General features: G+C 43.0%; 2 protein-coding genes across 2 annotated transcripts; both read left to right on the forward strand.

Annotated features, from left to right (window-relative positions):
• The first annotated feature begins 4,667 nt into the window (after positions 1 to 4,667).
• Positions 4,668 to 5,603, forward strand: LOC128120803 (olfactory receptor 2AE1-like). The gene has a single exon (XM_052755011.1). The coding sequence runs from the start codon at positions 4,668 to 4,670 to the stop codon at positions 5,601 to 5,603; it is 936 nt and encodes a 311-aa protein (XP_052610971.1).
• A 10,331-nt stretch (positions 5,604 to 15,934) lies between these two features.
• Positions 15,935 to 17,473, forward strand: LOC128120670 (olfactory receptor 2AE1-like). Its single transcript, XM_052754821.1, has one exon. The coding sequence runs from the start codon at positions 15,946 to 15,948 to the stop codon at positions 16,879 to 16,881; it is 936 nt and encodes a 311-aa protein (XP_052610781.1). The 5' UTR covers positions 15,935 to 15,945; the 3' UTR covers positions 16,882 to 17,473.
• Positions 17,474 to 22,815: the final 5,342 nt, after the last annotated feature.

A 22,815-nucleotide genomic window follows, 5' to 3' on the forward strand; every position in this document is an offset into this window, starting at 1 on the left:
GCTCAGGGCTCCAGTATTCTAAGCATGCACTGTATCAACTAAATTACAGTACCTATGTAAAAAGTTGATCATGGCCATGAACACCTATAACCCCAATCCTGTGTAGGGGATGGGCAGAGAGAATGATCCCCGAGGCTTCCTGGCATAGTGACTGATTCTCTAGATTCTTTCAATACAGATATCCATGCTCTGCTTGCATCTCAGCATTCTAGGGACACCTCCTTCTCAGATATCTGCTTAGACTCTCTCAAAGGGTTGGATGGAGAGAGGCAAGAGAGATAAATGTTCCAAAACTAGAATCCATAACTCTAGTAATGGTTCATCATGGTTAAGTCATCCCTAGTGAGACTATGTCTACATTATTCCCAGGGTCAACTCTTTACAGATACCTTATTTCCCTGAACCTTCACACGCCAAGTAAATAAAGTCTTTGCAGAACACATAATAGCTGGTGTCTGGGGTAGGCATTCCCAGGAGAGGTCCAGAATGCACTCTTTGTGGGAGAGTCCCTAAGCTGCCAATTTAGTGTTGTCATCTTAGCTCAGCTGGCATCATAGGTCCCATGTGCTTGGAGAGGTTTCATTTCTCATAGATGGTGCTCCTCTTTCCTCATGTCTGACTCACACCAGGCCAAGTCCATTCTGGTGTCTTTAGTGACATTTTTAGAGTCAGAAAGGGCCTTCTTGACTAGATCTGCTGATTTCAATCTTAATAACAGAAGCAGAGTATATCTATAAAGAGAGCTTTAGGAATCCAAATGGCAGGCAAACCCAAATTCTAATTTTTCTTGGCTTTGGGAATGTGATGATCAAAACTGTATCACATCCCTGGAAATCCCTGTTGCCCAGTGTCTGAAGCTGAGATAGAAAGGACTACAGGAGAGATTTAGAGTCAGAGAGAACACTTGGCATGTGATGTCCAACTAGCATGGGTGGCAGAAGCCGTGTTGCTCAATCTGTCCTGCCAATAGACTGATAAGGACACAGATCTGAGCAAGATTGAGGTGGTGTTTGCTGGAGGAGTTCTGACTGTGGACACAGTCTGTGAGAGTCCTATTGCTCCTGTGCTGCTGCTATTAGGGTAAATAATGCAACTCCACTGGTGAATGAAGATGTCTGGGCTTAGAGAAAGGAGTGCGATGTGCACTAAAAGGAGGGCTTGTTTGGCATAATAGTAGCCATTGTGTGAGTGTGTCAGGTTGGACTCTCCTGCCAGCTCCACTGCACACATATGCTTGTTCTGACCCCAGGTCTTTGCTAACGAAATGCCAGGTATGATAATGCTGGGTTTGCAGTGTCCTGGAAACTTTTATTTGTAAATTGTCCAACATCAGCTATTCCTTAAGTCAGAAAGTATTATTGAGGCAGCACAGGAGGACAGCTTCCATAGAAGGCAGAGAAAAAGGTCTTTGAAGAGCCAGAAGAAGAATGGGGGAAATGTCAGGAAATGCCTAGAGGAAGCAAGGAACCAGATACTGAGAAGTGCTTCTGATATGAGTGTCCACTGAGAACATTGGCTGGATACAGATGAGGTAAGAGAATGAGAAGTACATTGCTAAGTATGTATGTGTATACATCTCTCAACTACTGATTAATCAGAGGTAGCAGAGAAGAACTTCATTTGTGTTTCTAAAATTATTTTATTTTTAATTTATTTTTTAATTAATTGTGTAGTTAATTTATTTGTTCATGACCTTCAATGGTATGTGTATGGAGGTCAGAGGACAACTGTAGATTTAGTTTTCTTCTTTTACATTTGGACTCTATGGGTTGAACTGAGTTTGTCAAGCTTGGAGGAAGTTTCCTTCATCCAGGAACCATCTTACTGGACTAAAGGTTCATATGTTAATCCACATAGGATAAGATTGAAATAGTCATGTAAGGTGATAGCTGTAAAGATGAGACATTGAGCTGCCTTGGTCAACATATAGCTTAACTCTTAATTGGTTCAATTATTCTTTGAAGAATGCATTTAGTTTTGAGTTCTTTGCTTAGAACATAAACAACCTGGAATTTATGACCACCTTGGTGGGTCTTTAGAGAGTGTTGTGTGAAATTTTCTCCAGGGACACATGGCAGCACAGCATATACTCACCCCAGAATCCATGAGAGATCAGAGTAACGACTACAGCAAAGTTAAATGTGGTGAACCAAGAATTTTATTGGAGAATGGGGGAATGTGTACTTGCAGGAACAGGGAGAACTCAAAAGTAGCTGCAACGCAGAAAAGCTCATCCCAACACTCATGATGATTCATGAGAGCGACAGAGCCCTGGAGCTCTTTGCATGACCTGCAGCCAGCCCCATTGGTAGGACAGTCTTTTCTGTCTTTTTTATTTAAGAAATTTTTTCACTCATTTTCTGTACCAACCACAGATTCCCCTCTCATCCTACTGTTCCCCCACTCCTAAGCCCTCCCTCCAAAAGGGTAAGGCCTCCAATGGGGAGTCAGCAAAGCCTGATATATTCAGTTGATGCAGAACCAAGCCTCTCTCCTTGCATCAATGCTGAGCACGGTAAACCACCATAGGTAATGGGCTCCAAAAAGCCAGCTCATGCACCAGGGATAGATCCTGATACCACTGCCAGGGGACCCTCAAGCAGACCAAGCCACACATTTGTCTCCTGTATGCAGAGGGCCTAGTCTGGTCCTATACAGGTCCACAGCTGTCAGTCTTATGTTCCTAAGAGCTTGTTTTGGTTGTCTCTGTAGATTTCCACATCATGATCTTGATGCCCCTTGCTCATATAATCCCTCTTCCCTCTCTTCAACTTGACTCCTGGAGCTCGGTCTGGTGCTTGACTGGATCTCTGCATCTGCTTCCATCAGTTACTGGATGAAGACTCTATGATGACAGTTAGGATAGTCACCAATCTGATTACAGAAGAAAGCTAGTTCAGATACCCTCTCCACTATTGCTAATGGTCTAGTCTGAGGTTGTCCTTGTGACTTCCTGTGAATTTCCTAGCATCCAGTTTCTGCCTAATCCCGTAATGTCTGCCTCTATCAAGGGGATGGGGCATGAGAACATGAGGGAATGGGATGGTTGAGCTGGGGGAGGGACAGAGTGGGAGAACACTGGAAGAGAGTCTCTTCTTAGCAACATGGCTGCTTAGAGTCTCCTGCCTAGCTAACCTCTCTTTACTGTTTCCACGTCTTTGGGAAGGGACCCTTAAGGCTCTTGCAAATTTCAGCTTTCCTAGATGTGTGAAGTTTGTTTACTTCCTGAGTCTCACTAGCATCTTCCCTCCTTCATGTTTTAGGGAGTGTTTCAATCAGGTGGACATTGCTATAAAACAATAGAGAGGGAAAAAAGAAAACCAAAGGGAGATAGGGTAATACTTGTAAGATCAATTTAGAATTGTTTGTTAGCCTTCACCATGGAGATTAAGTGGCCAATCATAGCAGTGTTCAGATGGGAGAGGATAAAGTATAGATGGGGAAGCTTGGCTGATGAAATGCTACAATCCTAGTTTCTCCTGTTCATGATTCACAATTTGATGGACACAAATATATGCAGGAGATATCTCCTAATCATTTTCCGGGGGGTGTGGATAGATCGGCTTCATTATGCTTAATCTTACTACTCATTGGTGTTTCTTTAAACTAGTGGTTCTCAATTTGTGAGTAACCATGGAAAATCTTTACATGACAATTCATAACAGTAGCAAAATTACCAGGAATAAAAATATTTTTATTGTTAGGGGGCCACCACGACACAAGAATCTGTATTAGAGAATGGCAGCAATAAGAATGTTGAGAACCACTAATTTAAAATGTCCTTAACCTGAAGAAAAACAATATGAAATACAGTGACTCTCATATGACTGTCTCTGTAGAACCAAAACCCGCTAATCTTTTAAGAAAAGAAGGATTCAGAAGCAGCAACCCTCAGAGGATTCCATATGTATCTGATCAGACCCACCCTGACTCTTCCTCTCCCTCCTCCATTAAGTTCCTCCCCTATCTTCATGAGCTCTTTCCTCCTTCTATTTGCAGCTTACTCAGTCTGGTTTACACTCCTTGATGGGATGCTGGTTGATTTTGCTGACTTGACCTTGTGCTTGTGGTCCTAACTGTGGTGAGTTCATGAGTGCAGTGGGCATACTATGTCCGGAAGACAGCATTTGACAGTGTTTCTCCCCATCCAGATCTGATAATTTTCAGTTAAGTCTCAGGGATGAACCTTGGGTCATCAGGCTTCCATGGTACCTTGTGTTATTCTTGGTGAGATATCACCTCAGCTCCCAAAGTGGGCTTTCAATAGAATGCAGATATTCTGGAACTTCACAGTGATGATGATTTTTTTAAGAAAGAGTTTTAGGTTTCCCTCCCAAAGTGGGCTTTCAATAGAATGCAGATATTCTGGAACTTCACAGTGATGATGATTTTTTAAGAAAGAGTTTTAGGTTTCCCTTTTTAAAAGTATGATTTGGATATTAGAATTGTTGCATATTAGAAATAGATATACACTTGAACAAGATGTCCACATGTGACCCAGCATCATGTCCAATGAATATATACAAGGAAATTTGAAATATGTAAAATAAAGAGAAAACATTCTTCACATTTTTCTTGAGAAATGAAGTACTCATTGTGAAGTTGCCTTTCCTGCATGACACTCCCGTCTTCTCCCTGATCACTAAGGGGCTAAGGAACGGAGGAGCATGTGGAGGTGGAACCAGACCTCTCTGGAAGACTTCATCCTTCAAGGGCTCTTTGATGACTCCTTCAACCACTTTTGTCTTTTCCTCCTCATCATGCTGGTCTTCTTTACAGCAGTGAGTGGCAACAGCCTCACCATCCTCCTCATCTGCGCCGATCCCCGTCTTCACACACCAATGTACTTCCTGCTCAGCCAGCTGTCCCTCATGGATCTGATGCATGTCTTCACAACCATTCCCAAGATGGCTAACAACTACCTGTCTGGCAAGAAGTCCATCTCGTTTGTGGGCTGCGCCACTCAGCACTTCCTGTACCTGTCTCTGGGTGGTGCAGAGTGTCTCCTCCTGGCCCTCATGTCCTATGACCGCTATGTTGCCATCTGCCACCCCTTGAGGTACACTGTGCTCATGAGCAGAAGAGTGGGAGTGATGATGGCTGCTATGTCATGGTTGAGTGCATCTGTGAACTCCCTAATCCACACATCCATCTTGATGAGCTTCCCTTTTTGTGGTTTGAGAATCATCCACCACTTCTACTGTGAGTATCCTGCTGTTGTGAAATTGGTGTGTGGGGATATCACTGTGTATGAGAACACAGCCTACATCAGCACCATTATACTTCTTCTCCTCCCCATCATCCTTGTCTCTACATCCTATGGATTCATTCTCCACAGTGTCATTCAGATGCGTTCAGCTGGGAGTAAGAGAAACGCTTTTGCTACATGTAGCTCACATCTCCTTGTGGTTTCCCTTTGGTTTGGTGCCTGCATATTCTCCTATATGAGGCCCAGGTCCCAGCGCACTCCATTGCAAGACAAAGTTGGTTCTGTTTTCTATAGCATCATTACTCCCACCCTGAATCCTCTAATTTATACTCTGAGGAATAAGGATGTTGCTAAGGCTCTGAAGAAAGTGTTGAGGAGGGATATTGTTGCCTAGGAATTGCAATTATAACTGGCCTGGATACAGTGCTTGGTAAATATACTCCTTACATTGATCAGGGCAAAACACTAAGACTTTTAGGATCCAGATTTCTGATGCTCTTTGAGGAGGACATGAGTGAAATTTTAAGCTCGAAGTTCACTATTACAATATTTTTTCCAGCAGGCCATACAACAAATTATGGTCCAGTAAGCTGTTTGAAGTGGGGGGCAATACTAAAATATCTCTTTAGAGGAGTTCATACAGGGCAGCAGCTCAGTTGGTAAAGTGCTTGTTGTGCAAGCATGAGCTGAATTCTGTACCCAGAAATTTGTATAAAAAGCCTCACATGGTGGCATGAACTCGCAATCCCAGTGTTTTAGAAGTGGAGACAAGCTGATGCCTGTGTCTCCCAGTCTAGCCAGCCTGGTTCAATGGGCAGTTTCAGGTTAAGGAGGCTCAGAAAGGGTGGATGACTCCAGAAGAGTAACAACCAAGGTTGAGCTCTGGTCTGGATTCTCTGTATCTATCGTTCTCTCTCTCTCATACACACAGACACACAAACACATGCACATACACATGATGAGGGGGGATAGAATTGATCGAAACCAAATGATAGAGACAGAGAGTCCGACGGACAGATTATAAAATAGGTAAAGAAGACACATAAAGGCCAATGAAAATGAAAAAAAAGGTATGGTAGTGAAACAAAGGTCTTTTACAATTATTGTTTATATTAACTAGGCAAAACATGCTGAAAGAGAGAGTATAATTGGTCCACTGTGGTAGTTTGAATAAGTATGGCCCATATGGACTCATGTGTTTGAATGTTTGGCCTATAGGGAGTGTCACTATTAGGACGTGTGACTTTGTTGTAGTAGGTATGGCCTTCTTGGAGGAAATGTGTCACATTGGGGCCAGGTTTTGAAGTCTCATATGCTCAAGCTACACCTACTGTGGGACCCAGTTCACTTTCTGTTGCCAGTGGATCAAGATGTAGAACTCTCAGCTCCTTCTCCAGCACCATGTCTGCCTACATACCACCATGTCCCACCATGATGATAATGGACTAACCCTCTGAAGTATAAGCCAGCCTCAATTCAATGTTTTCCTTTATAAGAGTTGCCTTGATCATGGTGTCTCTTCACAGCAATAGAAACTCTAACTAAGACAGACACATTGCTTTTTATTGAAAATGTGTCTAAAGCAAGTTTTAGAAGAAAGGGTGGATGTGGGGCCCAGGATGGCTCAAAATGAAAAGGTTCTTGCTTCAAAGGTGCTGACAGTTCAAATTTGATCCCCATAATCCACCTTGTCCAAGGGAGAAAATTGACCCTTGAAAGCTGTTCTCTGACTTCCACATGTATGCTGTAGCATTTACCTACACAGAAACACATGCACAAAATAATAAATAAACAAGAAAGCATAGATGGTAGGAAAGCCATATTTATAGGACTTTAAAGTGTCATTTTACTTAGTAGACAAGAATTGAGAGAGGGGCTGAGGAGATGGCTAAATGGGTAAAGGAGGCTTGCTACCAAGCCTGATGATGTGAGTTCAGTCCCTAGAACTCACATGATGGAAGAGGTTATCATTTCATCTCTAAATTCACACACACAAATAAATAATAAAAGCTCATTCTCATAAAAATGAGGTCAGTCAGAATGAATATATATATATATATATATATATATATATATATATATATATATATATATATATATATAATTTTGAGGCAGGGTATCACCATGCATCTTTGGGTGGTTTGGTGCTCACTATATAGACCACAATGGCTTGAACTCAGAGATCCACTGGCTTTGACCTCCAGAGTGCTGGGATTAAAGCTATTCACCACCATGGCTGGCCATATTTTGTGTTTTCTTAGTGAAAACATGTATGTACAATTTTTATAATGAGTGTTTATTCACACAGAATTTACTGAGTGTCTGTTATCAGCCAAGTGCTTTCGTGGGGCTTTGGGATTTGTCTTTATGAAATCTCACATCCTTTTTGGGATGCTTCTGATTTCTTCGTTCTGCAGTGGACCTGCAGCACCAAATAGGGATCTAAAGATTCAATATCTCAAAGCCCACAACACCAAAATACTTTGTGTTTTCTGAGGATTTGTTGTTGCATTTTGATTGGAAGTCAGAAATATTTGAATTGGAACCTGTCACTTGTCACTATCCTATAGCGTAGGATAAATTAACATTCCTATGCCTCAGCAATCTTACACAACCAGCTTATTTAATAAATTGTATAACCAATCTTATATATAAAACACAAGTATCTGATATTCTGTGTTTGCTTTGGTGTGAGTTCTGAGCAAGAGACATGAGACCTGAATGTCATCGCTGGAGAATGGTTTTACTGAAGGGATATTGGGAACAAGACAGAGTTGGAGGGAGCCCTACAGAATTAAGCTTGGGTTGGGGTAGATGGTTCATTTTCTAAATGCTAGCTGAGCAAGCCTGAGGATATGAGTTCAACCGTCCAGAACCAAGGTACAGAAAGGTGTGGTGTGGACTCTATAAGCCCAGTGCAGGGTACAAATTTGTACAGTTACTTTGGAAACCAATATAGTGGTTTCTCAGATAATTGGAAATCAATCTACCTCAAGACCCAGCTATACCACTCCTGGCCTATGCCCAAGGGACACTCCATCATACATCAAGGACACTTGCTCATCTATGTTAATGGCAGCTTTATTTGTAACAGCCAGAAACTGGAGACAACATAGATATCCCTCAAACTAAAAACAGATAAAGAAATTGTGGCATATTCATACAATGGAGTATTACTCAGCTGTTAAAAACAATGACATCTTGAAATTTGCAGGCAAATGGATGGAACTAGAAAAAGTCATCCTGAGTGAGGTAACCCAGACTCAGAAAGACAAACATGATATGAACTCACTCATCAGTGGATATTAGCTGTAAAGTAAAGCATACCCATTCTATAATTCACAGACCCAGAGAAGCTAATTAACAAGGAGGGCTCAAGTGGGCAGGGGGAAATCTTCTGGGAAGGGGACATAGAATAGACATTATGGGCGGAAGAGGACGTGGGGGTATGAGAACAGGAAAGATTAAGTGGAGGAAGGATGGAGATAGAGCGTCCTCACAGAGACAACTGGAATTGGGAGGCATCTCAGGACAAACTAAAAACGTAGTGCAATGGAAATTTCCAAGAATGTACGAGGGTGACCCTAGGAATAGGGCATACAGGCCATCTCCTGTAACAGGGCATGACTTCCAGTGTTGGATTGGGATACCCAACCAGCCACATAACATTCAACCTACAATTTGTCCTGTGCTGGGATATAGGTGGTGCAGAAACTGTGGGAGTGGCAAACCAGTAACTGGTCCAGCTTGAGACCCATGCCACAAGAGAGAGCCTACCCCTGAGACTGCCTGCAGGGCCAGGACCCAAAGTCTGGATTGCCCAGAGACCTAGGATAAAACCAAACATGACTGGCAAAAAAATTAATGAAATGGTTCCTAATGATAATCTGCTCTACTCATAGATTGGTGTCTAGTCTATTTGTCATCATAGAGGCTTCATCCAGGAACTGATGTAAACAGATGCAGAGATCCACCCCCAAACATTGTGCAGACTTATCCTGCAGAAGAGGGGCAGGAAGGATTGTGGGAGCCAGTGGGGTCAAGGGCACCACAAGAGAACCAACTAACCTGGCCTCATAGGGGTTCATAGAGATTGAAGTGGCTGAACTAGCCCTCTGTATATAATTTACTTTTGAGTAGCTTGATTTTCTTGGGAGACTCATAACAGTGGGAGCTGGGACTGTCTCTAAACTCTTTTGCTGTATTTTCGGACATTTTTCCTCACATTTGTTTGCCTGGGTCAACCTTCAACTGGTATGCCATGTTTGGTTGAAATCCATGGGAGGCCTACCCTCCTCTGAAGAGAAGTAGAGGAAGAGTGGATGGGGAGGGGGTGAGGGGACCTGGGAGGGGAGGGACTGGGAGGAGAGGAAGGAGGGGTAGCAGTGATCGGGTTGTATAAAATACTAAAAAAAGCAAAGTAAAATCATAAAACACACACACACACACACACACACACACACACACACACACACACACACACACACACACACACCAAAACTCAACAAAAACTTAAACCCAGAAACCATAACATACAAGCAAAAGAGCAGCGTGACAACAAAGGCAGAGAGCAATATGAGACAAAGTCGACAACTATCCCACTGAGGTCACTTCCTGTTGGTCATTACTGCTGGGTGGAAGCATTGTTTATTTACCCAGGGAGACTCCATGAGAGATCACTAAGGTTTCCTTTGAGAGCAGGTGTCAATTGCAGATTGTTTCTTGGATGGGGTGAGAACTCATGTCTGCTTCCCCACTCAGGATGGGACTCCATCTGGCTCAAACCTGCCCAGGCCCTGAACATGCTGCCACAGTCTGTGTGAGTTCATATGTGCATCAGTCCTGTTGTGTGTGGAAGATGCTGTTTCCTTGGTATTACCCATCAGCCTTGGCTCTCTAGTTTTCTTTTCTTTTCTTTTTCTTTTTTGGTTTTTCGAGACAGGGTTTCTCTGTGTAGCTTTGCACCTTTCCTGGATCTCACTTGGTAGCCCAAGCTGGCCTCGAACTCCCAGAGATCCTCCTGGCTCTGCCTCCCGAGTGCTGGGATTAAAGGCGTGCGCCACCACCGCCCGGCTGTGCCACCACCGCCCGGTGTCTCTCTAGTTTTCTCTCTCCTCTTCCACATAGCTCCCTGATCCCTGAGCAGAGAGGTTTTATGAACATATCTCATTTAGGACTGAACATTATGAAGTCTCACACTCAATTCACATTATTATCCCAGGTCTCTGTATTAGTTCCCATGTAGTGCAGGAGGAAGTCTCTCTGATGATGGCCAAGCTAGGTACTGATGCATGGGTATAGCAGAAAGTCATTAGGAGTCATATTACTGCTGTGTTCCTTTAGAAGAACAATAGTCTGTGTTTTGTTCCTTGGCCTATGGCCTATCTAATCTCAGGTTCTTGGCCATCCAATCATGTCAGGTGTGGGCTACATCTTGTGGAGTGGTAAATGGATGGAGCTAGAAAAAATCATCCTGGGTAGAGTTACCCAGATCCAAGTAGACAAATAAGAGATTTTATGGAGAAGACCTGTGGGGGCACAAAGAGGAGACAGCTATCTGTATACTAGGGAAAGGACTGTCCTGTTTCCCCCTCTCATCTGCCTATAGGAATGCTGGGATTACAGAGGCATTGTATCAGGTGTGACTTGTGCATGGGTTCTGGGGTGCAAACTCAGGTCTCCAAACTGGAGACCCAGGCATGTTAATCGCTGACCCCTCTTTCCAGCTCCACAGCAACAATCTGGTATCCCTGTCTCTGCTGTTTACTTCCACACAGGAGCTAGAATGATTCTTTCCAAACACAGATCTCTTCTTTCTTATACTTCTTACAGACTTGGCTGAGAATACTTAGAAAATAATCAGAACCAGGAAAGCCTTCATATAAAACTAACTACAGTTCTGTGTCATCTCCTGCTTTCTTATTCAGGCACCATTTTATCACCTTGCCATTGTTTTTGAGGTGGGGTCTTATGCAGATCATGCTGACCTCACACCTGCTATGTCAGTCGAAGATGGCCTTGAATTTGTGATCCTCCTGTTTCCACTTGGGATTACAGACCTGTAACCAACACTTGGTTTATGTAATGCTTACGGCTCCATGTATTCGAGGCAAGCATTGTATCAACTAAATTACAGTACTTATGTAAAAAGTTGAGCATGGCCATGAACACCTATAACCCCAATCCTGTGTAGGAGATGGGGAGAGAGAATGATTCCTGAGGCTTCCTAGCATAGTGACTGATTCTCTAGAGTCTTTCAATACAGATATCCATGCTCTGCTTGCATCTCAGCATTCTAGGGACACACTCCTTCTCAGATGTTCGCTTAGAACCTATCAAAGGGTTGGACAGACAGAGGCAAGAGAGATATGTGTTCTAAAACAAGAAACCATGACTAGCAATGGTTCATCATAGTTAATTCATCCCTAGTGAGACTATTTCTGCATTATCCTCAGGGCCAACGCTTCACAGATACCTTATTCCCCTGACCCCTCAAACTCCAAGTAAATAAAGTCTTGGCAGAACATATAATAGCTGGTGTCTGGGGTAGGCATTCCCAGGAGAGGTCCAGAATGCACTCTTTGTGGGAGAGTCCCTAAGCTGCCAATTTAGTGTTGTCATCTTGGCTCAGCTGGCATCATAGGTCCCATGTGCTTGGAGAGGTTTCATTTCTCATAGATGGTGCTCCTCTTTCCTCATGTCTGACTCACACCAGGCCAAGTCCATTCTGGTGTCTTTAGTGACATTTTTAGAGTCAGAAAGGGCCTTCTTGACTAGATCTGCTGATTTCAATCTTAATAACAGAAGCAGAGTATATCTATAAAGAGAGCTTTAGGAATCCAAATGGCAGGCAAACCCAAATTCTAATTTTTCTTGGCTTTGGGAATGTGATGATCAAAACTGTATCACATCCCTGGAAATCCCTGTTGCCCAGTGTCTGAAGCTGAGATAGAAAGGACTACAGGAGAGATTTAGAGTCAGAGAGAACACTTGGCATGTGATGTCCAACTAGCATGGATGGCAGAAGCTGTGTTGCTCAATCTGTCCTGCCAATAGGCTGATAAGGACACAGATCTGAGCAAGATTGAGGTGGTGTTTGCTGGAGGAGTTCTGACTGTGGACAGTCTGTGAGAGTCCTATTGCTCCTGTGCTGCTGCTATTAGGGTAAATAATGCAACTCCACTGGTGAATGAAGATGTCTGGGCTTAGAGAAAGGAGTGTGATGTGCACTAAAGGGAGGGCTTGTTTGGCATAATAGTAGCCATTGTGTGAGTGTGTCAGGTTGGACTCTCCTGCCAGCTCCACTGCACACATATGCTTGTTCTGACCCCAGGTCTTTGCTAACGAAATGCCAGGTATGATAATGCTGGGTTTGCAGTGTCCTGGAAACTTTTATTTGTAAATTGTCCAACATCAGCTATCCCTTAAGTCAGAAAGTATTATTGAGGCAGCACAGGAGGACAGCTTCCATAGAAGGCAGAGAAAAAGGTCTTTGAAGAGCCAGAAGAAGAATGGGGGAAATGTCAGGAAATGCCTAGAGGAAGCAAGGAACCCGATACTGAGATGTGCTTCTGATATGAGTGTCCACTGAGAACATTGGCTGGATACAGATGAGGTAAGAGATTGAGAAGTACATGGCTAAGTATGTATGTATATACATCTCTCAACTACTGAAGTAATCAGGAGTAGCAGAGGAGAACTTCATTTGTGTCTCTAAAATTATTTCATTATTTATTTATTTTTTAATTAATTACTTAATTTGTATGTCCATGACCTTCAATGGTATGTGTATGGAGGTCAGAGGACAACTGTAGATTTAGTTTTCTTTTTTTGTCATTTGGACTTTGTGGGTTGAACTTAGGTTGTCAAGCTTGGAGGAAGGTTCCTTCATCCAGGAACTATCTTACTGGACTAAAGTTTCATATGTTAATCCTCATAGGATAAGACTGAAATAAGGCGATAGCCCTAAATGTGAGACATTGAGTGCCTTGGTCAACATATAGCTTAAGAAATATGCCTCTTCATTGGTTCAATTATTCTTTGAAGAATGCATTTAGTTCTGAGTTCTTTGTTTGAGAACAAAAACAATCTGGAATAGATGATGACCTTGGTGGGTCTTTAGTGAGTTCTGTGTGAGACTTTTCTCCAGGGACACATGGCAACACTGCATCTATTCATCTCAGAATCCATGAGAGACCAAAGTAATGACTACAGTAAAGTTTAATGTGGTGAACCAAGGATTTTATTGGAGAATGGTGGAATGTCTACTTGCAGGAACAGGGAGAACTCAAAAGTAGCTGCATCGCAGAAAAGCCCATTCCAACACTCATGATGATTCATGAGAGCAACACAGCCCTGGAGCTCTGTGCATGACCTGCAGCCAGCCCCACTGGTAGGAGAGTCTCTTCTCTCTTTTTTTATTTAAGAAATTATTTCACTCATTTTCTGTACCAACCACAGATTCCCCTCTCATCCTACTGCTCCCCCACTCCTAAGCCCTCCCTCCAAAAGGGTAAGGCCTCCAATGGGGAGTCAGCAAAGCCTGATATATTCAGTTGATGCAGAACCAAGCCTCTCTCCTTGCATCAAGGGTGAGCACAGTAACCCACCATAGGTAATGGGCTCCAAAAAGTCAGCTCGTTCACCAGGGATAGATCCTGATCCTACTGCTGGGGACCCTCAAACAGACAAAGCTGCACATTTGTCTCCGGTATGCAGAGGGCATAGTCTGGTCCCATGCAGGTTCCACAGCTGTCAGTCTTATGTTCTTGAGTTCCTAAGAGCTTGTTTTGGTTGTGTCTGTAGATTTCCCCATCATAATCTTGATGCGCCTTGCTCATATAATCCCTCTTCCCTCTCTTCAACTTGACTCCTGGAGCTTGACCTGGTGCTTAGCTGTGGATCTCTGCATCTGCTTCCATCAGTTACTGGATGAAGACTCTATGATGACAGTTAGGATAGTCACCAATCTGATTACAGAAGAAAGCTAGTTCAGATACCCTCTCCACTATTGCTAATGGTCTAGTGTGAGGTTGTCCTTGTGACTTCCTGTGAATTTCCTAGCACCCAGTTTCTGCCTAATCCCGTAATGTCTGCCTCTATCAAGGGGATGGGGCATGAGAACATGAGGGAATGGGATGGTTGAGCTGGGGGAGGGACAGAGTGGGAGAACACTGGAAGAGAGTCTCTTCTTAGCAACATGGCTGCTTAGAGTCTCCTGCCTAGCTAACCTCTCTTTACTGTTTCCACGTCTTTGGGAAGGGACCCTTAAGGCTCTTGCAAATTTCAGCTTTCCTAGATGTGTGAAGTTTGTTTACTTCCTGAGTCTCACCAGCATCTTCCCTCCTTCATGTTTTAGGGAGTGTTTCAATCAGGTGGACATTGCTATAAAACAATAGAGAGGGAAAAAAGAAAACCAAAGGGAGATAGGGTAATACTTGTAAGATCAATTTAGAATTGTTTGTTAGCCTTCACCATGGAGATTAAGTGGCCAATCATAGCAGTGTTCAGATGGGAGAGGATAAAGTATAGATGGGGAAGCTTGGCTGATGAAATGCTACAATCCTAGTTTCTCCTGTTCATGATTCACAATTTGATGGACACAAATATATGCAGGAGATATCTCCTGCTCATTCTCTCTCTCTCTCTCTCTCTCTCTCTCTCTCTCTCTCTCTCTCTCTCTCTCTCTCTCTCTCTGTGTGTGTGTGTGTATGGAGTGGCTTCGTTATGTTTTATCTTACTATTCATTGGTGTTTCTTTAAACCAGTGGTTCTCAATCTGTGAATCATCACGGAAAATCCTTACCTGACAATTCATATTGGTAGCAAAATTACCAGGATTGAAAATGATTTTATAGTTGGGTGGTCACCACAACATGAGGAACTGTATTAAAGGCTTGCACCATTAGGAAGGTTGAGAACCACTACTTTAAACTGTCCTTTACTCTGCAGAAGAACAGTATGAAATACAGTGACTCTCATATGACTGTCCCTTATAGAACCAAAACCCGCTAATCTTTTAAGAAAAGAAGAATGCAGAAGCAGCAACCCTCAGAGGATTCCATATGTATCTGATCAGACCCACCCTGACTCCTTCCTCTCCCTCCTCCATCAAGTTCCTCCCCTATCTTCATGAGCTCTTTCCCCCTTCTATTTGTAGCTTACTCAGTCTGGTTTACACTCCTTGATGGGATGCTGGTTGATTTTGCTGACTTGACCTTGTGCTTGTGGTCCTAACTGTGGTGAGTTCATGAGTGCAGTGAGCATAGTATGTCCGGAAGACAGCATTTGACAGTGTTTCTCCCCATCCAGATCTGATAATTTTCAGTTAAGTCTCGGGGATCAACCTTGGGTCATTAGGCTTGCATAGTACCTTGTGTTATTCTGGTGAGATATCACCTCAGCTCCCAAAGTGGGCTTTCAATAGAATGCAGATATTCTGGAACTTCACAGTGATGATGATTTTTTAAGAAAGAGTTTTAGGTTTCCCTTTTTAAAAGTATGATTTGGATATTAGAATTGTTGCACATTAGAAATAGATATACACTTGTACAAGATGTCCACATGTGACCTAGTATCATGTCCAGTGAATACATACAAAGACATTTCAAATATGTAAAATAAAGAGAAAATATTCTTCACATTTTTCTTGAGAAAAGAAGTGCTCATTGTAAAGCTGTGTTTCTTGCATGACACTTCTGTCTTTTCCCTGTTCACTCAGGGGCTGAGAAAGGGAGCATGTGGAGGTGGAACCAGACCTCTCTGGAGGACTTCATCCTTCAAGGGCTCTTTGATGACTCCTTCAACCACTTTTGTCTTTTCCTCCTGATCATGCTGGTCTTCCTTACTGCAGTGAGTGGCAACAGCCTTACCATCCTCCTCATCTGCGCCGATCCCCGTCTTCACACACCAATGTACTTCCTGCTCAGCCAGCTGTCCCTCATGGATCTGATGCACGTCTCTACAACCATTCCCAAGATGGCTAACAACTACCTGTCTGGCAAGAAGTCCATCTCGTTTGTGGGCTGTGCCACCCAGCACTTCCTGTACCTGTCTCTGGGTGGTGCAGAGTGTCTCCTCCTGGCCCTCATGTCCTATGACCGCTATGTTGCCATCTGCCACCCCTTGAGGTACACTGTGCTCATGAGCAAAAGAGTGGGAGTGATGATGGCTGCCATGTCATGGCTGAGTGCATCTGTGAACTCCCTAATCCACACATCCATCTTGATGAGCTTCCCTTTTTGTGGTTCAAGAATCATCCACCACTTCTACTGTGAATTTCCAGCTGTTTTGAAGTTGGTGTGTGGGGACATCACTGTGTATGAGAACACAGTCTATATCAGCACCATTATTCTTCTCCTCCTCCCCATCATCCTTGTCTCTACATCCTATGGATTCATTCTCCACAGTGTCATTCAGATGCGTTCAGCTGGGGGTAAGAGAAACGCTTTTGCTACATGTAGCTCACATCTCCTTGTGGTTTCCCTTTGGTTTGGTGCCTGCATATTCTCCTATATGAGGCCCAGGTCCCAGCGCACTCCATTGCAAGACAAAGTTGGTTCTGTTTTCTATAGCATCATTACTCCCACCCTGAATCCTCTTATTTATACTCTGAGGAATAAGGATGTTGCTAAGGCTCTGAAGAAAGTGTTGAGGAGAGATATTCTCATCTAGTGACTACTGTTGTAGTTTTTCAGAATATATACTTGAATAGGATTTTCCTTAAACTGATTTGAGCAGATTCCTGTTGCTTTTTGACTAGCACATCAATAACATGGATAATCTGTAACTCTACTATTGTAGTATGATTTCCATCGTGCAAACTGATAGAATAACTGTGCTGCCATCTTTGACCCTGAACATGAACTCTTTGTTCTAAGATTGGCACAGAGTATTCTACAAAACATTCTAAGTGCTTGAATTCAACCACACCACAATAACCAATGCCTTCAGAGAAAGAGGAAACTTGGCCACCTGTCTGGTGATATATTGTGTACCCCAATAAAGCTTGTCTGGGGATCAGAGGACAGAGCCAGCTACTAAATTAGACATAGAGGTCAGGCCGTGGTGGCACACACCCTTAATCCTGTCACTCGGGAGGCAGAGATCTGTCTGGATCTATGTGAGTTCAAAGCCACACTGGGAACAGAGCTAGGTGTGGTGGCACAAGCCTTTAATCCCAGCACTAGGAATGAAGGAAGATTGCAGGGCACAGAAAGTTATATAAGGCATAAGTAAACAGGAAGTCTCTCTCTTGGGGGTGAGGATTTTGTAGAGGTAAGAACATGGCTGGCTTATTCTGTTACTCTGATCTTTCAGTTTTCACCCCAATATCTGGCTCTGAGTTTTTTTTTATTAATAAGACCTTTTAATATTTGTGTTACACACTTGACCACACATACATCCCCTTCCCTTCTCAATCTTCTAGCCCAACAAAACTTCCCTAGCTTGTAAGAGAAACACTCTCATTATCTGAATATGGGTGTGAGCCCTTCTTAGGTTTTCCACAATAAGCTCGTAACTTCTGTTGAACAAGCTCTGACTTCAGATTCCTCTGGTTTGTCATCTATTTTCTAACACAAACACTATTGGGTGCACACCATGAAGCTCTTGAAGGACTAAGGAAAAAGTAAAACCCAAACCCAAACCCAACACAAAAAAATGTTTTGAAAGGAGGCATAGGGAAATGCAGCTCAGTTGGTAGAGTGTTTAGCATTCCCAAAATCCTGGCTTGGATCTCCAGGAGTGCATGGAATTAGGTATGGTAGTATATGTGTGTGATCTCTGAACTCATGAGGATCAGAAGTTCATGGTCCTTCTCAGGTAAATAGTGAGTTTTAGCCTCAAAATTAACCCACCCAAACAAAACCAACCAATCAACCAACCAACCAAACAAACAAACAACCAAACAACCAACCCCCAATAAGACATATAAAGGCTAATGACATACCCCAAAATATTAAGATAAAACTACAATACCTCTCGATAAGACTTCAAGGACTGTATTGAATCGGTATGGGGAGAGTGGACATCCTTGCCTTGTTTCTGATTTTAGTGGAAATACTTTGATTTTCTTTCTGTTTAGGATGATGTTGGCTGTGGGCTTGCTGTAAATTGTATTTATTATGTTGAGATATGACCCTTGTATCACTAGTCTCTCCAGGATTTTGTTATGAAGTAATATTGGATTTTTCTCCATCTAATGAGATGATCATTTTTTTAGTCTGTTTATATATGGTGGATTATGTTTATAATGTCTATGTGTATTGAACTATTTCTGAATCTCTGGGACGATGTCAATAATGGTGGATAAATGATGAGCCCCATTATTGGTTGCCCAGTGCAGAGTGGTCAGCCTTGAAACTATATACAGGTAAACAACAATAATGGACTCCGTAGGTTGTATTTATTTATCTGTGTATGTTACATATATAGTAAAAGAAAAATGCTATCAAGTGGAGAGTGGGGGGCATGACAGGGTTTGAAGGGAAGGTGGCTGAGGGGCTTGGGGAGAGAAAGGGGAGGGGGGAAGTGATATAATTCTATTTAATTTAAGAACATTAAAAAAGAAAAAAATATTAAGTGATTGATGCAAGAATTCTCTAGTGTTTTGATGTAGGTATGTAGTGCTATGAACTTGTTTTTTTAAATTGCCTCCATTGTGTCTCGAAAGTTTGGGTATGCTGTATTTTCACTTTCATTCAATCCTAAAAAGTTTTAAATTTCCTTCTTGATTTCTGTCTTGGCCCAGTTTTCATCCAGTGGTGAGTTGCTCAGCTTCTGTGAGTTTGTATATTTTCTCATCATTCATCACAAATCAATTCTAAAAGCTTGTGAATCGCAGCATTAGGTCTAGAGACAGCAACTACCTTATTTCTCAGCAGTTTGTGTTAGACAGTTTTCTGTTGCTAAAAGACCTGAGAAGAATAAGCTCATGGGAAGAAACATTTTCACTCCTTTTCTCAGGGTTCAGTCCATAGTCATTTGGATCTGTAGCTTTCAGGTCTGTGGTGACTCAAGAAATAGGTGGTGGATATTGGCTCACCTCACGGCAGTCAGGAAGAGACACAGGGAGTTAAGGAAAAAATATGCCCTTCAAGAGCCTGGCTCCTGTAATCTACTCCCTCCAACTTTAGAGACAGCATCTTCTAGTAAACAGAAATGTCCCGGTGAGAGGATGAAAGCTTGCCATCTAAGTGTTCATTTTGTATCTCAGTTTTGGGTTGGATTCTTGCTCAACTCTGCGTGTACACATGTCAATCAATCCCTGAACAAGCACTCAGATAGATAATAAATAATCCTTATTCAAGGTTGAAGACACCAAGGTTATTAAGATATTTTCAGGATTTACAGGGACACAATAATGAGCATGTTGTCAACCACAAGGTTTACGTTATCCTGCTCCCCATGACCGGAGCACGGTCTAGGATTCCCTAGTCATTGCACTAACCCTAAGGGAACCAGCTCCATCTTTCTGTTCAGACTTGTCCTTTTCTGTGAGTCACATTCTCCTCCATTGACCTTGGCTTCCAAGAAGAGCAGGTGTGACGAATAATCATCTTTTGACTAGAGACGAAACTGCCCCCAGGCAACAACAGCATTCCTACTGCTGTCAATAGTGTATAGTCAATCCAGAGAAAATTTCTAAATGCCGAGACTGCTTGACCGTGCACGCTTTTTGCCTCCTACTTTTATTCCCCACCACTGTTACCTGGGAGACAGAACTCAGGGTGGCTGGCATCCCTTCTGCTCCTTCCTGGCTTTACTATATCAAACATAATCACTTTCATGTTTCACTTCTTTTCCATTCTTGTTTTCATGTCCAGACTTGGACTTTTAGGAACTCCCACAGCCAGACCTTCCTGGCAAGGGATGGTAATAGCACAATTAGTAGCACATGCTAAAGTCTCCACCACTTCCCAGTAGCCCGTGAAACGATGGATCCATTGGTGAGCTGATCCACTGATAAGGTCAGAGCCCTCATGCTCAGTCACTTCCCAAAGGTTTTGTGTCTCAACGCTATCCCACTGGGAGCCACACTTTTGATATCTGAGCATGTGAGGTTATTGTAGATCTCAGCGACACCCTGAAATTAGAGGAGGGATTATCAGAGACTAAAAAGTAGGTGATGGGAGCAAAGAGGGTGGGGGTAGAAGGAGGATGGAGAGATACAATCAATTATGCATATTGTGGTATCAGAGCAAACCTTATTAATCTGCACAATTAAAGAAAACAACCAGGGCTGTGGAGATGGCTCTGCAGTTAAAGCTCTAAGCACGAGTATGATAATTGGAGTTGAGATTCTCAGAACTCACGTAGGTATGACAGGCCTCCTGTAATTCTACCCTTGGAAGGAAGAGACAGAGCATGCCTAGCGCCATCTAGCTATTGAGACTAGCCATATTGACTCGCTCCAGGTTCAACTGACCACTCCTGCTTCAGTATATGAGGCAACGGTGGTTAGCCTTAGTTTTCAGCCCGGAGTGGTGTTTTCGAAAGGGAAAACCCCAACTGAGGAGTTGCCAGAGACTATTGGCCTGGGCACGTGTGTGTGTGTGTGTGTGTGTGTGTGTGTGTGTGTGTGTGTGTGTGTGTGTGTGTGATTGTCTTGATTATTAATTGATGCAGGGCTCATCTCACTGTGGGCCGCACCATTCTTTGGACATGTGGTTCCAGGTTGTATAAAACTAAGCATGGGTCTGCAAGCAAACAAGTGAGCAAGCCAGCCAGGAGCATCCCTCCACAGTTCCGGCCTCTGCTTTCCCGAGTGGCATCCTGCCGGACTTTCCTCAAAGGTGGACTGCGATCTGGATGCATAAGCCAAGCAATCCTTTCCTCCCTGTGTTGGTTTTGGGCCGAGTTTTGAATGACAGCAAGAGAAATCGAACTAGAACAAGTAGAGAGTGACAAAGAAGACACTCAGCACCAACCTCGGGCCTCCACAGGCATGTGCACACACATACATGAACCGCCCTAACCTCATGTGCATCTCCACACATGCAGATATGAACACACACACATGCACATACACCACATACAGACATATTAAAAACTATCAATTGAGAGACCTTATCTTTTTTCACATTCAATGATAACTTATTTTATTTTTATTCTTCTCTCATACAATACAACCCAGCCGCAGTGTCCCCTCACTCCACTCCTCCCAGTTACCTCCCACCCCCGGTCTATTGCTCCTCTGTTTCCCTTCAGAAAAGAGCAGGCCTCCTAGGGATATCAACTGAACAGTACATAACAAGACGCAATAAGACTAGGCACAAACCCTTGTATCAAGGCTGAATGAGGCAACCCAGCAGGAGGAAAAGGGTCCCAAGTGCAGGCAAAAAAGTTGGTGACAACGCCTACTCCCACTGTTAGGAGTCCCACAAAACCCCCAAACTAAACAACTATAACATGTATGCAGAGGACCTTGCACAGACCCGTGCAGGCTCTGTGATTGCTGCTTCAGTCTCTGTGAGCCCTATGAAATCTGCTTAGTTGATTCTGTGAGACACCTTATCTTAATAAAATGCACTTTACTCTATACATGTGTGGGTACATATACATACATGCACGCGTGTGTGCACACACACACACTAAAAACGGGGGGAGTACTAGAGAGATGGGTCAGCAGTTAAGAGCACGTGTTGCTCTTGCAGAATGCTTGGGCTCTGTTTCTAGCACCCACATGGTGGCTCACAACTATCTGTAATTCCAATTTGAGGGCTTTCAACACTTATTTTAACCTCCGCAGGAACCAAGCATGTGTGTAGTGTGTATGCACACACGCAGACAAAACACTCATACACATAAAAAAAAGAGTATATCTACAAACAGAAAGGGGTGGGACTGAGAGCTGGTTCAGTGGCTAAGAGTGTGTATTTCTCTTTCAGGGGACCTCATTCCCAGCTTCTGCTTCTGACTGTTGACTACAACCTGTAACTACAGCTACAGGGGATCTGTCTCCCTCTTCTGGCCTGGATTTGCAACTGCATTCATGTGCACTCTTGTCCCCATATACATGATTAAAAATAAATATTAAAAAAGATTGTGACTTATGAAATTTTAATATAATATGCTCAAGCGGATAAAGTCACTTGTGGCCAAGTCTGAAGACTGGAGCTCCATCTGTGGGACCTGCACAGTGAAAGGAGAGAATAAATTGTCAGTCTGATTTTCATATGCATGCTGTAACACACACCCACACATCCCAAACCAGACTTTAAAATGTAATAAAATTAAAAAGTATATACAAAAATGTAGAAGCAATAGAGGAAGACACCTGTGTTCATAAGGGTGGGTGCAACTGCACACACATATGCATATACTACACACACACACACACACACACACACACACACACAGACAGACAGACAGATAGACAGACAGACAGACACACACAATCCAAAAACTGTTAGACTTTAGGAGACAGACTTGCAGTCAATGAATCCTTTTATCCGTTCCTAATATGGTGTCAGGGATTAAGTCTCCTTTGTCCTTCACATTTATCTGTCTCCTTAATTATCACATGGGGGATGGGTGGCTCAGCCTCTTCTCATGGGATTCCCAGAGTCCAGGCTTTTGTACTAAAACTGGGAATAGATCAATAAG

Source organism: Peromyscus californicus, unplaced genomic scaffold (genome assembly GCF_007827085.1).
Source record: "Peromyscus californicus insignis strain IS unplaced genomic scaffold, ASM782708v3 Scaffold_2__1_contigs__length_46816999, whole genome shotgun sequence".
Classification (NCBI taxonomy): Eukaryota; Metazoa; Chordata; class Mammalia; order Rodentia; family Cricetidae; genus Peromyscus; species Peromyscus californicus.

What these genes read in the sequence shown, in the direction of transcription:
- LOC128120670 (XM_052754821.1), top strand. Translation starts at nt 15,946, where the DNA reads ATGTGGAGGTGGAACCAGACCTCTCTGGAGGACTTCATCCTTCAAGGG.
- LOC128120803 (XM_052755011.1), top strand. Translation starts at nt 4,668, where the DNA reads ATGTGGAGGTGGAACCAGACCTCTCTGGAAGACTTCATCCTTCAAGGG.